Consider the following 24,370-nt stretch of genomic DNA (forward strand, 5'->3'; position numbering starts at 1 on the left):
GTAAGTTACTGGCAAACAGCTGCAAAACTACAGCAATTTTTTTACAGTGTACCAGATCATGAGATTAGACATTTGTGTACACCTGTGATTTCTGTGCTGAGATTCAGTGTTTACAGAAACTTTTACAAGCTAATTTTAGTCCTAAAATTTACATCAAATGATTCGTCTTACTGAGGACAAAGACATGTGTGACAATCAGCGTTTCATAACTGCAGGATGTTTTACTTACAGCAGCCTTAGCATATTGACATCATGAGCCAAGTAATATTGTTTAACACCAATTACCAGTGTGCACATTAACATTCTCATGTATCTCAAAAAAGATGAATTTAATTATTTATGTCCATAGTTCAGATAGCTTTACTGCTTGAAAGTCTTTGTAAAGTTAAATTGAACTGCCGTCTTCCCCTGTATAAGTAAGTGCAGCACTCCTGAAAAAGAGTAAGGATTAAAGAAAAATGAAGTAAAAGAGAGCGCAGCAGTGCTTCTTTGTTGTTATATTTACTCAGAATGAAGTGCATCACGGGCGCGCACCACCCACTGAAGTGTGCGGTGACGTAATCACGCTGGTATGCCAAGCGAAAATAATTAATTTAATAAATGCACATAAAGCACAAATAAGAAATTGAACAGTATATAAAAGTAACATTTTAGTATATTATAATGGCATTGAAGAAATTGTACAAACAAAAACAGCTTGTACTCCTACATAAGCATCAGTAGCCACGAGTCGCATTGGTGTGACGTCAACTCCCCTCTTCGATTGATTGGCTAGAGGAGTAGCTGTCAATCTAGAACTAGTGGACCAATGGTGACGCTTAAGCCTGCCCTAATTTACATGAAACTCGAACTGCAACATTTGGGAAAGCAAGCGCAGAACATAGAAAGAAGAGCGAAGAGAAAAACAGCACAAGCGTACAAAAGAGTAAAATATGAGCAGAAAATGCAAGAAAGCACAAAGTACAGCATGACCATAAGTTTAAGTTTTCTGCAAAATAACTTTTAATGTGTTTAAAGTTTTTATTCATGCTTGTTATTTCTTGATTCACGCTTATTATATTTTGATCCATGACCACGTTGTTTGCTATTCTGATCATTTTGCATTCTTTTTTTTCAGTTTGTGCAATATATTTTTACATGTGTTTTAAAAATTTTGATTCACGCTTATTATTTTTTTATACGTGACCGCTATATATTTGGTGGGAATTTGATCCCATAAACCGGACTCGCGTCCTCGGGAGTCATTCTCCTGAGTCGGACTTGGCAATTAACTTGGCAATCCGAACTTTGTGTACTTGCTATCGAGAAACGCCTAATGTCGGCGCTTGGCTTCTTGTGACAAACACGCCGGGAAGCAAGAACAAGATCTGCTGTATGTCATCCATTGTTGTTTATTTTGCTTTCTTCACGCGAAAATGACATCGTTCCAGTCTCACACAAAGCCCGCCCTTTTACCCATATATGGATTGGCCAGAAGGTGGGCGGGGTTAGGATTTCCCGAGATTTTCCAAGATGGCGCCGCCCATACCCCCCATAAACGGCTCCAAACCCGTTCTTCAGAAAGTCTATGGGTGACGTCACAGACGCTTTGTCCATATTTTTTACAGTCTATGGTTTATTCGAGCAAAAAAGTGTTAATTTGAGCAATTCCGTCAAAGAAGCAACACAAAGCCTGTAAAGCATTGAAATAAATATCAGTAAATATTGGAAACTTAAATAATATAAAGTTAAATCTATTAAAAAAAAAAAAAAAAAACTTTCGTTTAATAGCCTACTTCCACACAAAGACGCGTGATTCCACATGAAGCCTACAGTTCTGCGCTTTGAGAGGGATGTGGGACACGAGGAGGAAAGAGTCAGAGACCATCAATCTATTTTCTGATATCTTCATGTTTTCTAGGCTACTTGTTGTATAAGGTATGAAAAGCGAATTTAATCTTCCACAACCCAGCGGGCACCTTGACGTCAATTTAACATCAATATGACATCAACATTGATGTCAAAATGACGTCACGAAATAGGTCAAAAATGAAAGTCATATTGACGTCAAAGTGTCGATGTCAATTTGATGTCAAGATTTTGACCTCTGCTGATGTCATTTTGCCAAACAAAAAGGTGAAATGCATGGCCGTACACTTATTACACGCTTCACTTAAAACTAACCAGATTTACTTTATTTAATTTCCGGTTTAATGAAATCATATTTTGCATTTTAAAGTCACCATGATGGTGGTTAGCGTTTGCTTTAGTTGGGCTCTTGACGCTTAACTTTTTAAAGGTCCCCTATTATGCCCCTTTTGACAAGATGTAAAATAAGTCTCTGATGTCCCCAGAGTGTGTATGTGAAGTTTTAGCTCAAAATACCCAACAGATCATTTTTTACAGCATGTTTAAATTGTCATTTTTTGGGGCTCAGAAAAACACGCTGTTTTAGTGTGTGCCCTTTAAATGCAAATAAGCTGCTGCTGCACGACACAGGGGGCGGAGCTTCATGAGCTCGCGCTCAGTCTCAGGACAATTTCATCTCACGGAATGATGATAATAATATCAGAAACTCTCAGTAACGGTGTTCATTTCGACCCGGAGTCGGACAATAATGCCTACAGAGTCAGAGTGCTGTATAGAGATGGAACAGGTATTACGGTTATAACGTATTTGTCATCTGCTTGTATGTATCCACTATTAATAGCCTACAAGTCTGCTGTTTCGGACCAGGTCCGAATGATGATCAAACATATACTGATGAGTTTAATAAAGTTTCACGAGTTCACATCTACATATAATTAGTACAATAAGTTTATGCGTATTTGGCGTGCTGTCCGGGGGGAGGGCTCCGAGCTCGGAGTTAGGCCCGAACCCAGAGTACTCCCCCCAGTCGGTAAGTGTAGATGGAACTGGAAGTGAGGAGATGGGGTGGAGGAGGGATGCTGACAAACTTTCAATGAACAGAGATAGGTCTGCTGTGAATTTATACTCTGTCATTGAGTTGATTACTGATTAATCTCCAGCTGTGCATAATTTGGTTAATTATCTGAACCTGCTCCTCCCGAACTTTGTTAATAAAACATAATTTATTGTACATAACACAAAAGATGAAGCGTCAGTTTTACTTCAGAAAATCACCGTAAGAGCTGAGTAAACACAGTAAGTTATAAGAAGTGCGCAAGTACATAAACAAATTTCAGTAGAGTTGAGGGAGCATTTTCTTTAAAAAACTAAATAATTCCACCTCGTCTTCAGCGGCTGCCTCAGATTTCGGGAGTAAATAGAGAGAGAGCTATGTGGATTAATACATCCAGCCACACAACACTTACAACGCTTGGGAGACATTCTCGTCAGTGCAGCAGCTGTGAACTCGATCAGGGCGGGTCTATGTTCAAACGGCAGTGTCTGTCAACACTCGTGGGCGGGGCCTGTGCTGTAGTGACGTCACTAAAACAGCATTCTGAAAACAGGTCGTTGGGAGACACTGCTGATGATTTATGGGGATTAATAAAAAAGGAGTGAGTGGATTTTTATCACTATTGGGTGGTTCTATACACGCACTGCCAACACACATTTATGTCCAAACAGCATGCAAAAGTGAATGTTGCATAATATGGGACCTTTAATATAAAAATTTCTCTGGCTGCTATAATTGTGTGTTTATAAAGCACAATTGTTGTAGCAAAAAAAGCCATGAGAAAATGAGATCAGGTGATGTTGGCTGTTTATTGATGATGATGATATCATCATGTAATTGCCTGAATCCCTGATCTTATTCAATGTCTAATGCTATGATTATATAGGACTTGTGATTTTAAAACTATTTTATTCATAATCATTAATGGCAAAAGAAGTCATGTCTAGCAGTGTTGTTTATCAAATAATATACTTGGTTTTTAAAAACTAGTATTTAGTGCACAAAAACCTTTCATCTATGGCATTACTTAGACGCACACAGACATCAAGAAACAGCATATGAATCTCAACAATGGTGACATTCAAACAAAATATCCAGATAATCAGATCAACTCTGAGCATAAAACAAGCTATAAAAAATCCAGCTGCATAATTTGTTAAAGCCGCAATGCATGCTGGGAGATAAGGGTGAGTTTTGATTGGTGGTACCCAGCATGCACTGCAGCATGAAGCATTTCATTGACTGTCACCATTGTTGAGAGTCATACACTGATGGCTAAGTAATAATGTAGAGAAAAAAGTTTAATGCTTTAAATGCTTTTAAAATCCTTTACATTATTTGATAAACAACATTACTCTCATGCTGTAAAATTAAATGGCTTCTATTATAAAACAATATTAAAACCACAAGTCCAATATGATCAAAACATTAGACCCAGAATAAGATCAGGGATTCAGGCAATTACATGATGATATCGTCATCATCATCAATAAACAGCCAACATCACCTGATCTCATTTTCTCATGGCTTTTTTTGTTACAACAATTGTGCTTTATAAACACACAATTATAGCAGCCAGAGACATTATTATATTAAAAAGTCAAGGGTCAAGAGCCCAACTAAAGCAAACGCTAACCACCATCATGGTGTCTTTAAAATACAAAATATGATTTCTTTAAACCGGAAATTAAATAAAGTAAATCTGGTTCGTTTTAAGTGAAGCGTGTAATAAGTGTACGGCCATGCATTTCACCTTTTTGTTTGGCAAAATGACATCAGCAGAGGTTAAAATCTTGACATCAAATTGACATCGACGTCAATATGACTTTCATTTTTGACCTATTTGTGACCTAAATTGCGTTGCCAGAGAGAGCGAGACTAAAAATCACCCGCGCGTGTGAAACGCGCTTTACAAATAAACTTGACGCGCCTTGCATGTCTAATAACAAGCAAAAACTGTGTTAAAATGAATCTGACGTGCAAGTAAAAATGTAGGCTATCTGTCCAACAACGTTTTTCTACTTTACCACAGTAAAGAATCTGAATATAATAGGCCTAATTAAAAGCGAACCAAGGAAGAAACGTTTATAATCCCCTTAGAAAATTGAGACGTGACTGAAGATTTGAGGGGAAAAAACAAGAGATTACATGCAGGGATGAGTCACGATTTTTGAATATTCGATTAGTTTATTTAATTAATGAATTATAGAATATCGAATAGGTTGTGTAATTATTCTCTAAAATAAAATATCCATGTTTTTGGTGCTAATGCGGTGGTGACGCGTTCATATAATTACGTTCTGTAATAAGGTCCTGTGTCCTGAATGTTCAAGGACAACGTTTTTGCACTTCCCTCCTAAGTTGCACTTCAGTAAATGTGTAGAAGATGTTCACAGATTTAATGTGACATTTGAAGTGAGTTGAGCAGTCTTATTATCCAAATTTTTTGTAATGCCTTTGAATAATATGGGGGACATGAATCGCAATATATCGCAGAATCGAAACGCAATACTTGCTGTATCGCAATATGTTAAGAATCACAATAATATCGAATCGTGGCCCAAATATCACAATACTATCGGATTGTCAAATTTTTGCCAATTCCCACCTCTAGAACCAATGAAATGTGATTTTCAAACTCATACTGATTTAAACAAAATGATTTTACCCACACTGACTGACACATCCGAAGCGTGCCTCAAAGACGCCTCAGACAGCGCGTGATCCCGATATACACTTATACCTACACAGAATTACAGTGTTTCAAAATATCTGTCTTGGCGAGTATTCAAGCAAACATAATCTGCTATGTGTTAAGTGAACATTTGGTTAACTGTTGGGGAAAAACATCTGAGGTGTAACATTATATTAGACCTGTGCAGTACAGTAGGTCTGAATATATAGGCTGTCTTTTTCATTAATGTTAATCAAACAATTGTGGTACCATGGGGGAAAATAAAAAAATTGGTGTTATTACCAGAGATCTTAAGGTATGGTTGGTAGATGATTTTGTTTTGGAACCTTCAGAAAACGTTTAACTCGATTTTTCTCAAAATTGACTTTGACAATTAAAGTCAAACAGGTGTAGCTCAGTCATGAACATTTGCTCATTGCGACTCATTTTGCCAGAACGGGTCACGTATGTCAGCAGACGCATATGTAAAATCAAAACTGCCTAATGTTACTTGATGAAATGTCGACGCAGGACGAGGTATAGGACTGTGAAGCTTTGGGGGTGTTGTTGGACTTGAACTTCTGAATCCGATCCAGACGTAGTCTGAATATCTAATATCTAAAAATTCTTAAATCAAGATACATAAGCAATTTTTCAGTATACAAGACTTAACATTTTAAGTTATTGTGCTAAATTTATCTTAAATTAAGAATACAAAAAAGAAAAGAAGACAAAAATACGGAGAAAGAAATTTATTTTCTGCGGGGTAGTCCTAAAATTTACATCAAAGAATTTAGTCCAGGGTTCCTCAAATCCGGTTTTGAAGTGCCGCTGTCCTGCAGAGTTTAGTAAGGTAAGTAACTCAGTAAGGCAGCGGCCCTCCAGTGCCAGATTTGTGGAACCCTGATTTAGTCTTACAGAAGACATTAACATGTCTGACTATGATATACTGTAGATGATCTTACCAGAGTTTCTCCAGTTTACAGTCAGGATCCTCCAGTACAACAGAGAGAAGCTTCACACCCGGATCTCGTAGGTTTCTATTATTCAGATCCAGTTCTCTCAGTTGTGAGGGGTTTGATATCAGAACTGAAGTCAGAGCAGCAGAATCTTTCTCTGTGACTCCACAATCACTCAAACTGTAGAGAGATGAAAATCATACTTGGTAAACACTATGAACTGAAAACAAAAAGCAATAGAAAATTGAGAAAAAGTAGACAATTTGTAGATGGAGTAAAGAAAACACTGCACTTGGTCACCAATGGATGGCATTGTCTCAAAATTACTCAGGAACCTTGAGGTAATGGTGTCACAGATTACAATTGGAGAGAGTTAAGTGTGAATAAAAGACAAATGGGACATGGTGTGGACTCGGGGTAACAAACTCTCAGTGTGCAAAAGAACAAGATTCTGAACAGACACGACATATACAACATAAAATTAAACCAACTAACTCCACGCTTTGCTCTAAATGTAAGACTGCATTCTTGGGCTAGAATTCTTGGCCTCCCTTGCAGGTGAATAACCAATAAACATGCTATATGAATATTACATTTTTTGTCCGTTGTTGCCAGGAAAACGACTTTATAAAACTGGATCAGTGATAAATCACTCTCTTTGTCTAGCATATAATTAAGAAAAATTATTCCCATGACAAGAATTTTACAACCATCAACTGATATCTCAACCATGATAGCCTTTTTTTAAAAATAACATTTGTGCTTTATTATGTCATATTATACATGCTTTATTATATATATTATGATGTCATATTTATAGATTTTGACCTTTGCCTTTTTAGTCCAGTCTTTGGCTCTATCCAGTTGATGTTGTTTACCTCTATTATAAGAGTTGGGCTTTGTTAGTCTGTTTAAAATGTAATACTTAAAATGTTAAAGGATTAGTTCACCCAAAAAGGAAAATGATGTCATTAATGACTCACCCTCATGTCGTTCCAAGCCCGTAAGACCTCCGTTCATCTTCGGAACACAGTTTAAGATATTTTAGATTTAGTCCGAGAGCTTTCTGTCCCTCCATTGAAAATGTATGTACGGTATACTGTCCATGTCCAGAAAGGTAATAAAAACATCATCAAAGTAGTCCATGGGGCATCAGTGGGTTAGTTAGAAGTTTTTGAAGCATCGAAAATACTTTTTGTGCAAAAAAAAAAAAAAAAAACGACTTTATTCCACTATTAATTTCCTTCTCTCTGGGCCTCGAGTTAGTTCACGTAGTGTAACAGCGTAGCGCTTCTGTGTTATACGTCACACGTAAGCTCACTATTGGCCGACGCTGGTCATGTGTGTGGTCAAACTTCTAACTAACCCACTGATGTCAAATGGACTACTTTGATGATGTTTTTATTACCTTTCTGGACATGGACAGTATACCGTACATACATTTTCAATGGAGAGACAGAAAGCTCTCGGACTAAATCTAAAATATCTTAAACTGTTCCGAAGATGAACGGAGGTCTTACGGGCTTGGAATGACATGCGGGTGAGTCATTAATTACATAATTTTCATTTTTGGATGAACTAACCCTTTAATGAAAACCTCAACTAAGTAGTCAAGTTTCATTGTCAAATTTGCAACAATAAAGAATGAACTTTTAACGTGGATCAAATCCATATAAATGGTTTAAGTACTTATTCATTTGTAACATTAAACTTGTTTATTTTAAATGAATCCTCATGTTGAAGACATTGGCTGTCAGGTGCTTTAACACAAGTTTGAGTCAGCTTGTATTGTTTCCCAATCACATCTCCCCGTCATTATTCCCGTCAATAAAATAGATAAATTCAAATTTTTAAAAATCAGAAAAACAATAAAAATTAAAGCTGCAAGCAGCGATGAAAGGGCCCTCGCACCCGTGCCATCGTCACTCGTTGGCTTTAGGAAGACAGAGCATGGTTGGGCAATGTGCATTTAAGGAGGTATACAGTATATAGTAGTTGCTAGCATGTTTAGTATGTTTTTAGCATGCTTAGTACACAATAGGTATGTGGTTAGTACTGCATTACTGTGTTAACCAGTTCAGTTTCTGTTGGCAGTAGGTGGGGTTATATATCTGAATATTGCTTTGTAGATGTGTTCAGTGCAGGACTTTTATCAAGTATGTGAAGTTTGGGGCAGATTGGATATTGTATGTTTGAGTTACAGCAAATTCATATTTAATTGTAGTAATAGTATGGTTTAGTACTTATAGTGTTTACTAGTATGTTTTAGCATGTTTCTAGTATGTTGGTAGGATGTTAAGCACCTACTGGCATTTTTTTTATATGTTATTAGGAGTCCACAACAGTGTTTAACATGTCACTTCCTGTTGCCAGCAGGTGGCGCTTTGACTGTAACTGAATATGAGCATTGTCATGTGTTCAAGACAGAACGCTTATCAAAAGTGTGAAGTTTGGCGCAGATTGGACATTGCCTTCTTGAGTAACAACAACATCCTGTTTCATTATATTAGCATGCTTTAGCACTTAGCTTAGTATTGCTAGCATGTTTTAACATGTTTCTAGCATGTTTAGAAGTCAATGGTATTTTTAACATGTTGCTAGAACGGCATCAACGTGTTAAACATGACACTTCCTGTTACCAGTAGGTGGCGCTATTACTATAACTGAATATTCTCATGTAGATGTGTTCAGGCCATGACTCTTATCAAACGTGTGAAGTTTGGGGCAGACTGGACATTCCGTGCCTGTGTTACAGCAAATTCCTATTTAATTGCAGTATTAGCATGCTTTAGCACTAAGCTAAGTGTTTGCTAGCATGTTTTAACATGTTTCTAGTATGTTGTTAGCATGTTTAGCACCTGCTGGAACTTTTTTATATGTTATTAGGAGTCCACAACAGTGTTTAACATGTCACTTCCTGTTGCCAGCAGGTGGCGCTATGACTGTAACTGAATATGAGCATGGTCATGTGTTCAGGACAGAACGCTTATCAAAAGAGTGAAGTTTGGCGCAGATTGGACATTGCCTTCTTGAGTAACAACAACATCCTGTTTCATTGAATTAACATGCTTTAGCACTTAGCTAAGTTTTGCTAGCATGTTTTAACATGTTTCTAGCATGTTTAGAAGTCAATGGCATTTTTAACATGTTGCTAGAACGGCATCAACGTGTTAAACATGACACTTCCTGTTACCAGTAGGTGGCGCTATTACTATAACTGAATATTCTCATGTAGATGTGTTCAGGCCATGACTCTTATCAAACGTGTGACTTTTGGGGCAGATTGGACATTCTGTGCCTGAGTTACAGCAAATTCCTATTTAATTGCAGTAATAGCATGCTTTAGCAATTAGCTAAGTGTTTGCTAGCATGTTTTAGCATGTGTCTAGTATGTTGTTAGCATGCTTAGCACTTGCTGGCACTTTTTTATATGTTATCAGGAGTTCACAACAGTGTTAAACATGTCACTTCCTGTTGCCAGCAGGTGGCGCTATGACTGTAACTGAATATGAGCATGGTCATGTGTTCAGGACAGAACGCTTATCAAACGTGTGAAGTTTGGCGCAGATTGGACATTCCATGCCTGAGTTTCAGCAACTTCCTGTTTCATGGCGAAACATCGAAATTTGTCAGGCCGCCGAGGACCCGCCCTTCGACAAAAACTCAAGATCTTCGCAATTTAACGTCGCAAAGGCCTTAAGATTACACTCACCAAATTTGAAGATGATCAGATTAAAACTGTAGGAGGAGTTCGTTAAAGTACGAGGCATAAAAATGGCAAAAACTGCACAAAAATCTGAGAGGAAGTTGAAAATGGCTGACTTCCTGTTGTGTTTAGGGCTACGCTCCAAGAGACTTTTTTGTAGGTATTAGGTCCTTACATGTATGTACCGAATTTCGTAAACGTACGTGGAACATAGCGGGAGGCGCACTCCGTTGAACTTTTATAGGTGGCGCTATCGAGCCATTTTGCCCCGCCCAATTCTGAAACCTATATCAGATGTAAATTTTCGCCAGTTCTGACGCGTGTGCAAAGTTTCGTGAGTTTTCGAGCATGTTTAGGCCCTCAAAAATGTGATTAAATGCGGAGAAGAATAATAATAATAATAATAATAATAATAAACAGAGCAATTCCAAGAGGGTCCTCACACCATCGGTGCTCGGGCCCTAACAAGTATGCTGCCATATTGCTCCTATTACTGATACAATAAATGTTCGTATGTTTCTTAGATTTATGATCTTTTGATTTTCTTTTGTTTTAACAGTAAAGTGATAGTTTTCACTGATACTTACTGAACTTTAATCACGGGCAGCAGCTTCTGAAGAACCTTCAGTTTTTCAGCTTTATTGTTTTCTCCAACAAATGTATTAATATCAAACTTCTCCAGACTCTTCTCTGATGTCAACAACACAAAAACTACAGCTGACCACTGAGATGAAGAGAGTCTGGCTTCACTTATTGTTCCAGATTTCAGATACTGTTGTATTTCCTCCACTAGTGACTGGTCACCCAGTTCATTCAGACAGTGGAACAGATTGATGGATTTCTCTGGAGAGTCAATGGTCCTGATCTTCTCCTTGATGTACTCAACTGTTTTCTCATTGCTGTCAGACCTTCTTCTTCTCAGTGTCATTAGCCTCTGGAGGAGAATCTGATGAGACTCCACTGACAAACCCAGAAGGAAGCGCAGGAAAAGGTCCAGATGCCCATTTTTACTCTGTAGAGCCTCATTCACGGCTCTCTCATGGAGCTCAGAAAATGAAACATGTTTAAACATAAGTTGAAACCAGTCCTTTAATACAAACAACAAACCTGGTTCAGAGACTGGGTCAAATACATTTCTGTTGTTGTTTGTGAAGCAGAGATGCACATATAAAGCTGCTAGATGTTCCTGAACACTCAGGTGAACAAAGCAGAAGACTTTCGCCTGATACAGGCCTGACTCCTCTCTGAAGATCTGAGTGCACAATCCTGAGTACACTGATGCTTCTGTCACATCAATGCCACACTCTCTCAGGTCTTTCTTATAGAAGATCACATTGCCTTTCACAAGCTGCTGAAAAGCCACTTTCCCCAGTTTGAGGATCATGTCTTCATCTGTCAGGTTCTTCTTATAGTCCTTCTCATGTTTGATGTTGGACTGAAGGATCAGGAAGTGTGTGTACATTTGAGTGAGAGTCTTGGGAATCTCTCCACTCTCTGCTTCACTCAACATCTTCTCTAGAACAGTGGAGGAGATCCAGCAGAACACTGGGATGTGGCACATGATGTAGAGGCTCCTTGATGACTTCAGGTGTGAGATGATTGTATTGGCCAGACTCTGATCACTGTTTCTCTTCCTGAAGTATTCCTCCTTCTGTGGCTCATTGAAGCCTCGTACCTCTGTCACTCGATGGACACACTCAGAGGGGACGAGATCGGCTGCTGCTGGTCTAGAGGTGATCCAGATCAGAGCAGAGGGAAGCAGATTCCCCGCAATGAGGTTCGTCAGCAGTACGTCCACTGATTTATTTTTGTTTACATCTCGTAGAGTCTCATTCCTTTGAAAATGTAAGGGAAGACGACACTCATCCAGACCATCAAAGATGAACAACACTTTATATTTGTCACTGGATATTTCCATTTCTTTTGTTTCAGGGAAAAACACATGAAGAAGATCTGAAAGACTGAGTGTTTTGTCCTTCATCAAATTGATCTCTCTGAAAGGTAGTGGAAATATGAGCTGGACGTCCTGATTCTCTTTGCCTTCAGCCCAGTCTAGGATGAACTTCTGCACAGAGACTGTTTTTCCAATGCCAGCGACTCCCTTTGTCAGCACAGTTGTGATGGGTTTGTTTTGTCCAGGTAAAGGTTTAAAGATGTCATTGCATTTGATGGGTTTGTCCTCTGTTGCTGCTCTCCTGGATTGTGTCTCAATCTGTCTCACCTCATGTTCATTACAGATCTCTCCACTGTCACCCTCTGTGATGTAGAGCTCTGTGTAGATCTCATTCAGGAGTGTTGGGTTTCCCTGCTTTGCTGTTCCCTCATTCAGACACTTAAACTTCTTCATAAGATTTGATCTAAATGTGTTGAGGACTTCATGGCTGTAAAATTCAAATTCCATGGTACATGTATTACATAAGTTAAATATAGAGATAAATATATAGAGTAAAATGTCTTATTCTCTGTATCATGACCAAGAACATATCATAATATTTATGAAATGTGTTAATTATTAATGTGTTTTAATTTTGATCTCAATCAAAAATGTCACACTTTACCTGACACCAGCATCCCTGCTTTCATTAAAGTCCTGTAGTTGATTCATAGGCTGGTCATTCTTCTTACAGACGGGTTTTGTTACTGCTGATCTTTGTGGTGGGATTGAACTGAAACATCATGAAGAGAATCAAGAATCAGACACTCTGATATTGGTGGATTTGTTTTACATCACCTGAATAATTCTATCAACAGTTAATAAGTTAATGCACATTAATAAATCAACTGCTAAAGGGCACAACTGTAATAATACTAAAAACAAAAACTATAAATTTGACAATATTGTACATATTAAATTAAAATAATACATTGTTTATTGATTGCTTATAATTTAACATCATGTCAGTTATCAGAGCTATTTTAATTGTGAGAATAAAAGTAGCAAAATATAAAAAGAGAAATAAACAAAAAAATACAATTACAAAAGTTTTTTAACTAAATCGGCCTCACTATTATTTTCATAAGAATCAACTAAATAAAAACAGAGTCCTTGAGGAGTTAAAACCATCGCATTTCTTTAAAATATGCTTTAAAGATAGTGGACTCTGTCATAAGAGGCATAGAGGAGGATCTTCAACTGATAACAAAACCTTGTGCCTATTTGGCAATATGTGCAGATGATATGGTCCCAGTGATTATATGAGTAGAAACAATGTTTTCTACCAACAACATGATTCATTTCATTAAGTTTAATTGTATTACATTGATACCATTTGTTGGTAATTTTTGGAGGACTCATTTTGGAGGAGGTTATGATGGGTTTGAGGTCAGAATATATAGGGCATTATTTGAGCTCTGAATATAAGGCCTCCACAGCAGCACTGCTGCACATTACCTGGAGTTCCACAACGCACAGGTACCAACAAAAAGGACTACAGTCCATTTAAAATGTACACAAAAGCTGGGTGTTTAAAATAATATAAGCATCTCATTCAATAAAATGCTATATCTGAGTCCAAGCCAAAAAAATGTAACACTTTGTAGATATGTCTCTCTCACATCAGGTGAAGACAATGTCTAGTATGAATATCATAAACGCAAAATACAAAAATACCATAAAAAAAAATGTCAATCATGTATTTAAAAAATGTTATAGCTACCTGAGATCAGTCTGTGTATTGTCATTCTTAAATTCTATTGGATGACCCATAGACCCATCACTCCTCAAAGACACACAGCTGGGCGCTGGTTCTGATCTCTCCTGCTGAACTGAACTATAACAGAACAACGAAACGTAAAAACAAAACGTTGTAATGAAAAGCACTTGAGGAGGGTTTACATTGTTTTCAAGAAATTTCCTTTAAAATAATGTATTAAAAAAAAATGAATGTCACATTATTTTCTTCAGGAGACATCTTTTTTATTATATAAAAGGTTAATTAATGTGTTTATTCATAGTACCTGCATCCTTTAGAAAAATCTTCATCTCTGGATGTTTGTGTGTCATCCATGATAAAGCTGAACAGTAACAGTCTGATCTCCACTGACTCTGGGTGGAAATGACAAACAAACACAAAACTAATGTAATTAAACATTATTAAACAGCTTTATAATTTATCTGACTAGATCGCGAGAGTTGGAGAAATAGATATTTTGATAAATCATCACGATACACAAAATAAACCTCGTTCATTTCCTTTCAGAGAAAGAACGTGGAAGTCACCTTGACGGCTTGAGTGCGCGACTAACCTTTATCAAAATGTATCTACATAGCCAACCGATTCACAAACTCCTCCATCTGTTCCATCGAGTAGGCTAGCTAAACATAAGAAAGGAATCGACTATTTTATTAAAATGGCGAAACATCAGCTTTCTTTTACTTTCGCTATTATCTGTGACGAAAGGGACACGTGATTAAACTGCTTAAATCACTATAATGTTGGTTAGTAAGTTAGTGTTTTAATGGTTGCCCTTATTGGCAAATGACTTGAGTTTAATCACCAGTAAGGTTTACAGTTAATAACTCCAGTCAGTTTTGTGTGCTGATAAACTCAAAACCAGAGGTGGGAGTAAGTCACACATGTGCAAGTCACAAGCAAGTCTCAAGTCTTAACCTTCAAGTCTCAAGCAAGTCCGAGTCAATTTTGTGAAAAGCAAGTCAAGTCAAGTCAAGTCACTGCTTTATGTCAAGCAAGTCAAGTCAAGTCGTAGCTTGGGTCACAAGTCACTGGCAAGTCATACAAACGTTTGATGATTTCACTGAATTTATATATTAAAATAAGTTAAAACTACATAAGCTGTGGACTATGGTTTTATTTGCAACATTTTTTTTTTTAAATATGCATTTCCACATACAGCTGAGTGGTTACTACAATAAAAAATTTCAAAATAATAAAAATTTCACAATTTCAAACTACATAGCCTAAAATGTAAATGTAACTGAAATTAGGCCAACATTAAAGCATGAAAAATAAATATGCCTCAAACATTGCAGAAGACCATTAAAAGGTATTAAACAATTCACAATTCAAGTATAATGGTTCCTATGCCACCAAATGGCATTCTTCAAACTGGCATCCCCTTTATGGAACATGAACACATCCCAACAAGTTAGATCTTTCCTTTTTAACAAAAGAATAACAAGAAAAAAACAGTAATAATTGAATTGACACAAAACTTACACCTGTCAATCAGGTGGATTGACTATTGTACATTATTAATCTGTGTGAGTGAGTGATTTATTAATATTTGTGAATGAATGTGTGTGCATGTGTATGTGTGAAAAGTGTATTGTTTGCATGTCCATGGTTGTGTTTGACTGTGTGTGTGTGTGTGTGTGTGTGTGTGTGTGTGTGTGTGTGTGTGTGTGTGTGTGTGTGTGTGTGTGTGTGAGAGAGAGAGAGAGAGAGAGAGAGAGAGAGAGAGAGAGAGAGAGAGAGGTGATTTGATTGAGTGTGATTGATTCATTAATATTTGTGAGTGAATGTGTGTGCGTGTGTATGAGTGAAGAGTGTATTGTTTGTTTGCATGTGTGCATGGTTGTGCTTGCAAGTTTGAATTTTTGTTTTGTGTATTTGTGTATGCATGGTTCGGTTCGAAAGTCAGTATGTTTTTTTTCTTTGTGTGTCGGTGTCTTTTTACAATCTTTTAGTGGTATTAACTAGCGATTTCTTTTTACTTACTCTATGCCCTATATACTAGCATTATAAGCTAAACAGTTTTTAGAGATAAAACTCTTTACATTCGATTATCATGAAAACAAATCCCAGAGAACGGTAGACTGTACCAATGCATTATTAATTATTATTAAATTACAGTTAAATTTTTTTTTATATTTCTTTTAACATTCAAGTCAACCCTGGGATCATAGCAGACTATATTGGTAGCATATAACTAGACAGTACAAAGGGATGCATGCAGGTAAGAAAAACTGGAATATGGCATATTTTAACATATTTTAACCCGATTTTCATTTTCATTTTCAAGAAAATATTTTTTCTCTGTGCTTTTGTATGTAAGGGATTATTCAGATCATTAAAAAAATCATTAACCCAAGGCACTCGAATATTATTAAAAATATATAGAAAGCCTTTATTTCATCATGGCTTTAATATTTTAAAATCAGGTGAAAGTACTTGCACAACTATGCGTTGTGGCTAATGAGCCTTTGTCAGGGTGTGTGACCAAAGCCCCTTTCACACAGAGATTCCGGAAAATACACGGATAAAGTGACCCAAGATTTGACCCGGGTTCGTTTGATTTAGGTTCATTCACACTGCCAGTGCCAGTGATTTCCCGGAATCAGAGATTGCGTTCACACACAACCCCTAAAGACATGTAATGTCTTAGCAGCGTCTTAAGTTTGCTTATGAGCTGCGCTCTCTCTCGCTCTCGCTCTCTCTCGCTCTCTCTCTCGAGAAACCACGCTTGTGCATTTTTTTCTTCTTCTCTGATTCGATCATAAACTTGCGCATTACGTACCGTTTCAAAGCTGGCGAACGATCCCGCGCTTCAGCGTCATCACTACGACACTGCATTATCACGGCTTTTGTTCACACAGCGCGCGTTCCTGCTGCGTCACGTGATTGTTGCGGTGCGTTCAAATACAGATATTTATTTTTAAAAAGACAAGTTATTTCGAGTCATTTACCTCAAGTCCGAGTCAAGTCTCAAGTCATGAATATCAAGTCAAAGTCAAGTCAAGTCTTTTATTAATATTTGTCAAGCAAGTCTCAAGTCCTAAAATTTGCGAGTCAAGTCATATGACTCGAGTCCCCCATCTCTGCTCAAAACAAACATATTTATTACACGGATTATTAATGCATTTGTAGGAGCCACAGCAGATTATTCATACCTGTGTTCGCCAGTAGAGGGCGGTGTGCGCTGTGTAGTGAAAGCGGGTGTGCGAGACAGGCGTGCAGATCAGGTCACCTGTCTATATCAGTCAGTAATAAAACATTTAAGCGTTAATTAGCCTATTATTCCACATCTCACTTAAATAGAATCTATCTAGCACTACTTTCTTCTTATTTAATAGGCAACTCTAAACCACTTCTACATTCATCCTCTTCTTCACATTCACTAAATAAACTTAACTATATAACGTTGCCTTTGGCTTGCTCATTTGGGGATATTTTGGGGATGTTTAATTTAATTTTATCAATCAATAAATTCCTCTTTGGAATACAAACAAACTTTGTTGTATTATTTTAATTTAATACTGTGAAGCTGCTTTGATACAATCTGTATTGTGAAAAGCGCTATACAAATATACTTGACTATATAGACCTCACAACATTGACCATGAGGAAGGATCCTTCTTGTTTAGCTCCAGTCTTCTTCTATACACAATTTTTTTTTGTGTATAGTTTCAAATAGGACCTACATGTTTACCCCAAACTCTGTTATCAATACATTTAAAGACCTTTTTATATTTCTTCAACAAATAAAATAAAACTGGCACTGGTGTTTGTTCCATGACTAAAACTAAAAGCAAATTGTTCTCCCTCCACATCCCATTCATTATAATATTTTCTATTTCTATAGGTTTCTCGAAGGAAAACATAATTCATTATCTCTAAGTAAACCTCTTCTAAACCTATCGTCTGTCCATGTATTTAACAAACCTATTCTCAAACACTCCATAACTCCATGAACTCACAGAGGATAGAGACCGAAAAGAACCAATAGTGTAAAATTAAGTGTAATTTAATCATTATACTTTTTTTTATTTACAACTGATGCTTTATTACATACTTTCTTTTGAAATTGTCTTTAGCCAAAATAATTTTTTGTTTGTTTGTTTGTTTGTTTAAAAAAGCATTGTGTGCCGTGTTTGGTTTCTTCCTATTTCTGATTACAACAATGGACAAAGTCAAGTCAGATGCATGCATCTATATCCCACTCTTAACCCGAATTACTTGACTTTACTAGAAAATTGAACGGAAACCTGTTGTCTTAAACCATTTAAGTTTTTACACAAGGTGAAACTAGAGATCAAGCATAACACATTAAGTGGATGCAGTAGACAAATCAAGTTTACATTAGTAGTCTTTACTTAAAATCATTAGTTCACATATTTATTTTTATTTGGAGTGTATGCTGTATAAGTTTATAACTACTGTATAAGTTTGGTACAATTCTGAGCATTATTAGTGGGGTAATTTACGAGATACATCATAGGATCCATTAGCGCTTGCACTACGCCATCCGGCTGATTTCTCTAAATAAGCTCTAACTTGAATAATATTCAACCAAGGGAAAAAAAGCTTCTGGGGGGTGTTTGGCTCGAGGTCATGGTGTAAAGGACCCTAGGTTGATTTTACTCCGAACCATCCCTTTAACCGCCAGAAACACTTCTTTGTTGGTAAACCAGCTAATGGTGCATATCCTGACACCTACTGGAATGGAGTGTGAGGCGTTAATATCAAGGGAAAATGTAAAAAAATAAAATAAATTACCTATATTTTATTATTTTGTATAATCATGTAACTGTTATATTCAGGAAATTAATAAGAGCTTTATGACCTTTATAAGAACTATTTAGCACATTCTCTAATGTCAGAGAGCCAGAAACACTAACGAAATGCTAACGTTATAGCTAAACTGTGAACATACAGAAACACACTTGCTAAAGTTATCGTAACTGTGAACTGACAGAAACACCTATTTAAATATTAAAGGTACAATATGTAAGAATTTTGCATTAAAATATCCCAAAATCTCAAGGCCAGTGTTATATATTTTGTTAAGTTGATTACTTACAATATCCCAAATGTTTCCAACTATTTTTAAATCGTGAGAAAATTGCGATTTTAACCAAGGAAACGGGGCGTTAGAGCAGGGGGGAGCTGGGAGTCGCCAGTCAATTGCGTCATATCCGCGTTACCCTCGGTTTCCGCTCGTACTGCGTGGAGTCCTGGACAAATGCGGAAGTTGTAGTTGTAGCGTCTATCAAGCTACAAACTTTAGCTTGTTTCTTGCAGTCGTTATGGAACACAATTATTCTTTACCGATTGCAGCTGGTTCTGTCGACAAAGCATGCTTAATTTTATATTTTCCAAATGTAGCATTCGGTAATAGTTATGTTTATGTAAGGAAAGTATTATTGCTTTAGATTTGTGTTTAGTTTATTGACATTGTTTATCACGTCTGGTGTTTATGGCCATGTAAATAAATATAGCATGTGTTATACATAAAGATTAATCAGTATTTTGGCAAATGATGTGGGCATGTTCGAATGTACTTTTACAACAATTGTTTAGAACATGTAAAACTGCGCAGCGTTATCACAACAATGAATTCAACAAATACAGTAACATCTATGAAGTATTAAACCTTACTTTTCTTGCGGTTAATTCATTTTAATGAAATAAAAGTGTGATGAGGTTTAAGAGTCAGAAAGGAAGGAGACGCGTCGTCGTGACTGGGACTCGTACTTTATTAAAATAAAGCAAAACAAACAAAAGCCGCGCACAACGCGCATTCACTGTGGCGACGGCACAAAACAGTTCAAAAATGAGAGCTCGGATCCACCGGTTTTCTTCCTCTGCGTCCAATTTTCTCCCCAGTCTCTCTCTCGTTCCAGCGCGCGGCTTATAAGCGGTCTCTCCACGCCGATCACTGCAATAAGACACAGGTGCATTTGCACTTGACCTACTTGCTCGTCTCTTTTCTCTCCCATCACAGACCGCGCTGAACCACGCCCCCCTCGCCACAAAAAGCATGTCATTAAACGCAACATTTATAAAAATAGAACTTAGCCTCATCCATGAACATGATTTTTCGATTCCCGTCTGACTGATTTACATCCACGGTGGAGTTTAAAACGACAGTTCCCATCATTCCACGCTCCTTCACATCGTCATCAAGCTACGGCGTTGTTGTTGTTTGGAATGTAGCGCCCTCTAGCGGCAAAAATTCTTGCATATTGTACCTTTAACATTACAGTTAAAGCTGCAGTCCGTAGTTTTTCCTCTTTGTCGCCATCTCTGTTCGAAATCTGCAATTGCAGTTATTCGCAGAATGATCAACTTTACGTGGGTTTTGCCTCGGCACGGCACAGCGCTGATGAATCCAATGTTTTGAGGAGAATATGTGTCTGTCAGTCGCCGCCGGTGTGGATACTGTCATTCGCAATCACAGATACTACTTTTTGGAAGTATGACCAACATAAGAAATTTCAGTTTTGGAAAATGTAATCTGAACAAGAAAGTAACATCCAGTTTTGTTCTGACCAACTAAGGGGAAAAAAGCATTGCAGTAAATCGCGCTGATAAAATCTAACGATCGCTTATCATATCACGTCAAACCGTGCAAATTATACTTTGTTCTCAAATTGTTAATGTTAACAACATCAGCATTGCGTGACTACATTTAATGCCCTTCCGATATTTATCCTTGTTTTCGCATGGGCCGGTTGCAGTCTCTTTTTTTCTGTAGCCACTCCGAAGTCCGAAGTCCATTTTACAACGGGTGAATCTCCAGTTATCGTTTGTCGTTTGAACCTTTCTGGACCCGCCATCAAACTGATAAGTTTAATTATATCAAGTGCTGTGAGAAAAGGCTATATATCTCTGCCTCCAACATCCTCACGCAATATAGCCTACTAGCCGAGACTCTTCTTCATGTGTACAGATGTGATGTAATGACGCAAAGACGTGCTTGAATTTCCCACAGAAATCCACCAGTGCCACTGGGATTAAAAACATTATTACAAGCTTACCGTTTTGAATCGAGCTAAGGCAAGCAGTTTTGAACACTGGCTGGTTATGTACTTGCTCAAAAAATTATTTTGGATAATTTTTAACCCCAAAAAGTTACGGACTGCAGCTTTAAACTGTGAACCGACATGGAAAATAACGTCGACTGGTGTTATGAGATTTTTATTTCTGAAATGTTCTGTTTCAGTGGGCAGAGCTCATATTAATATTCATGAGTTTCCCGGACATGTGCGTAGAACTAGTGCTGTTCAATACAGGTTTTTTGGAGTAGACTCCGACTACAGTTAAAACCACATACACTCCCTCATTCATTAATATAACATCAGTTAAACTAAAGCTGGCACGGAGGAATGTATAATTACAAACTAAAGCCAATATGACTTTTATCTATTTTTAAAGTAAGCTACATGTAGGATAAATGTATGTGGCAAAGTTTCTGCGACAGTTCTTTGACGAGGTGTAATACGTCAGTGTCCGCATTCCTCGCTTCATTTCTTTCACTCCTTGCTTATCTAACTTTCATAGGCACTCAACTGCCATGCACTATATAGGGATTAGAGAATCAGTAAACAAGTGATAGATTTCGGACACAGAAACAGAGTCAGTATGAGAGTAGATTCCTGTGCTGGAGTCGACCCCGACTCTGGGGCTGCGTCCCAATTCAGTGGCTGCATCCTTCGAAGGCCGGACTTTAATATTCATATCATTAGATATTTGAGTAAGCTGAAACCCAGTACTTGCGTTTAAAAGTGTAATTCGTGAAGGATCCATTGCTGCTTCCCAATTCAGAGGCTGCATCCGACTGAGTCACCGTGGCACGACGAAGGCTGATCCAATTCTAAGCCTCCTTCACATGCAGCCTCCAAAAGTGTCCTTCGTTTCCTGTGAAATGAAGAATACAACAGATGGATCATTCGCTGCCTTGCCTCGTTGTGGAACTGTTGTATTTTATTTTCTGTAACAAAGATTCATATGTATGCATTGACATTAACTAATAGGGCCTTATTCTAAAGTGTGACCAATATTTGAAATGTACCAATGAATGTAAAGTATAAAAAGTTCAGAAACGTACATCCACTTGGTACACTTACAAGAGTAGGAAGATGAAGACAGATCAATTAGGGAATAATAAGGTAACATGATGCATGATGTTGTGTGCCTCCACAGCTCAATAGCTGGATTTGGCCAGTCCGTCGGGCCTGAGAGTCGCCTTGAGGTAAGAAATCTCAACTTGAGCTCCCAAGCTGAGCTCAACCAGAGCCTGACAATAAACCTACATTAATATTAACCATACAAACTACAAATTAATAAAACTAGAAAAATAAAACTGTGAAAAGACTGTTAATAATGTTTTATTTAATATTTTTTATAAGGGTGGCCCGATTATGATTTTCTATTGCGGATTCCAATTTTTTTCAAGCAAATTGGCCAATTCCAATAGCTGACCTTTTTTCCTTTAAGCAAATGTATTTGTTGTTTATTTGCTCTATAACATCTGTCTCCAGCCATTTGAAATGTAATCATGATGCAAACAAAGAGGCTACACACATGTAGCATGATAATTTTTTTTTTTTTTTTTAAATTAGATTGTATAATTTCAAGATTTAAAGCAAAAACAAAATGGTCTGACTTTTGTTTTGTGAAATTATGCTAGAAGACACCTGCACAAAACAAAAACAGCGGACAGACTGAATGAAAACGTAAATTCATTTTCTGTCAGTAGGTGGCGCTTGGAAAAAAATGTCTAGGCTATATATAGCTATGCCACTTTATTATTTATTGTGCATTTCCCCTTTAAGAGCCACTATCCAAATTTACATAAGGCGTGATTTCAGAAAACATTGGTTCCACACGTTTTGTTGGCTTTTTGGTGAGCTGTAATGGTTTGTTTTAGTTGTATGCAGTTGATATGGAGACGTAATTGGACGATTTAATTGAATTGAATGTTTATTGAACGTTTGTTTTGTTTTTCAAATGCACTTTTTGTAGTAAAAATATACTTTTTATAGTGAATCATAACTCGTCAGCGGCAGGTGCAAACAGCGCAGCTGCCTGAGAAAATCCCTGGCAGCTGGAGATGCCACCGGAAGTGCCGCTGCCACATTTTGCGCCAGACAGAGCCCGTCTACGGAGAACCTGCCATCCTGGCCACTCCCTATTAAGTCCTATTGTACCGAATTTTGGTTGTAGTTCCACCAGAGTTCCACTGGGGGCGATCGCCCATGAGTGCAAAATGAATGGGAGTCTATGGAGCTAGATGCCTAAATTTGTCTCTTTCACCCGATTGCTGTTGAGAAATCTCAGATTTGATTGTTTTGCAAGTTCAACATGGGTTATAGGTCAAAAGTTGAATGAACGAGTACTTATGTCCTTTCGATTTCTTACAGGTTGAGTTGTTGTTGCCCATAACGCGCTAGCATTCTGCTAATGAACGCTGATTGGTCAGTGAAGGACTGATTACGACCAGAGATACCGCTTGATGGCATCGTGGCATCCGAAGCGGGACCATAATCAAACACAACAAAAACTCTTCTAGCACGTGTATTTACCTGTGTCAGCTGTGTTGTGTGTTTACCTGTGACAGCTGTGTTGTGTGTTTACCTGTGTCAGCTGTGTTGTGTGTTTACCTGTGTCAGCTGTGTTGTGTGTTTACCTGTGTCAGCTGTGTTGTGTGTTTACCTGTGACAGCTGTGTTGTGTGTTTACCTGTGTCAGCTGTGTTGTGTGTTTACCTGTGTCAGCTGTGTTGTGTGTTTACCTGTGACAGCTGTGTTGTGTGTTTACCTGTGACAGCTGTGTTGTGTGTTTACCTGTGTCAGCTGTGTTGTGTGTTTACCTGTGACAGCTGTGTTGTGTGTTTACCTGTGTCAGCTGTGTTGTGTGTTTACCTGTGACAGCTGTGTTGTGTGTTTACCTGTGTCAGCTGTGTTGTGTGTTTACCTGTGACAGCTGTGTTGTGTGTTTACCTGTGTCAGCTGTGTTGTGTGTTTACCTGTGACAGCTGTGTTGTGTGTTTACCTGTGACAGCTGTGTTGTGTGTTTACCTGTGTCAGCTGTGTTGTGTGTTTACCTGTGACAGCTGTGTTGTGTGTTTACCTGTGTCAGCTGTGTTGTGTGTTTACCTGTGTCAGCTGTGTTGTGTGTTTACCTGTGACAGCTGTGTTGTGTGTTTACCTGTGACAGCTGTGTTGTGTGTTTACCTGTGACAGCTGTGTTGTGTGTTTACCTGTGTCAGCTGTGTTGTGTGTTTACCTGTGTCAGCTGTGTTGTGTGTTTACCTGTGACAGCTGTGTTGTGTGTTTACCTGTGACAGCTGTGTTGTGTGTTTACCTGTGACAGCTGTGTTGTGTGTTTACCTGTGACAGCTGTGTTGTGTGTTTACCTGTGTCAGCTGTGTTGTGTGTTTACCTGT

The 24,370-nt window shown here is 37.8% G+C and overlaps 1 protein-coding gene across 2 annotated transcripts in view; it reads right to left on the reverse strand.

The window, feature by feature from the left end:
- The window catches only part of LOC309509954 (NACHT, LRR and PYD domains-containing protein 3-like), a 113,332-nt gene that overhangs the window by 23,157 nt on the left and 65,805 nt on the right, over positions 1 to 24,370 (reverse strand). Inside the window, exons 1-6 of one of the 2 annotated variants that reach the window (XM_082184970.1) lie at positions 14,487 to 14,623; positions 14,199 to 14,286; positions 13,898 to 14,011; positions 12,800 to 12,907; positions 10,829 to 12,622; positions 6,542 to 6,715 (exon numbers count right to left, since the gene is read on the reverse strand). The exons of the other annotated variant lie outside the window; for it this stretch is intronic. Of the exons in view, the coding sequence (XP_082041096.1) occupies positions 6,542 to 6,715; positions 10,829 to 12,622; positions 12,800 to 12,907; positions 13,898 to 14,011; positions 14,199 to 14,248 (2,240 nt within the window). The 5' untranslated portion in view covers positions 14,249 to 14,286; positions 14,487 to 14,623. Of the gene's footprint in view, positions 1 to 6,541; positions 6,716 to 10,828; positions 12,623 to 12,799; positions 12,908 to 13,897; positions 14,012 to 14,198; positions 14,287 to 14,486; positions 14,624 to 24,370 lie in introns of those variants that run through there. 2 annotated transcript variants of the gene reach the window in all.

The sequence above is a fragment of the Leuciscus leuciscus genome, assembly GCF_965113295.1.
Source record: "Leuciscus leuciscus genome assembly, chromosome: 11".
NCBI classification, from domain to species: Eukaryota; Metazoa; Chordata; class Actinopteri; order Cypriniformes; family Leuciscidae; genus Leuciscus; species Leuciscus leuciscus.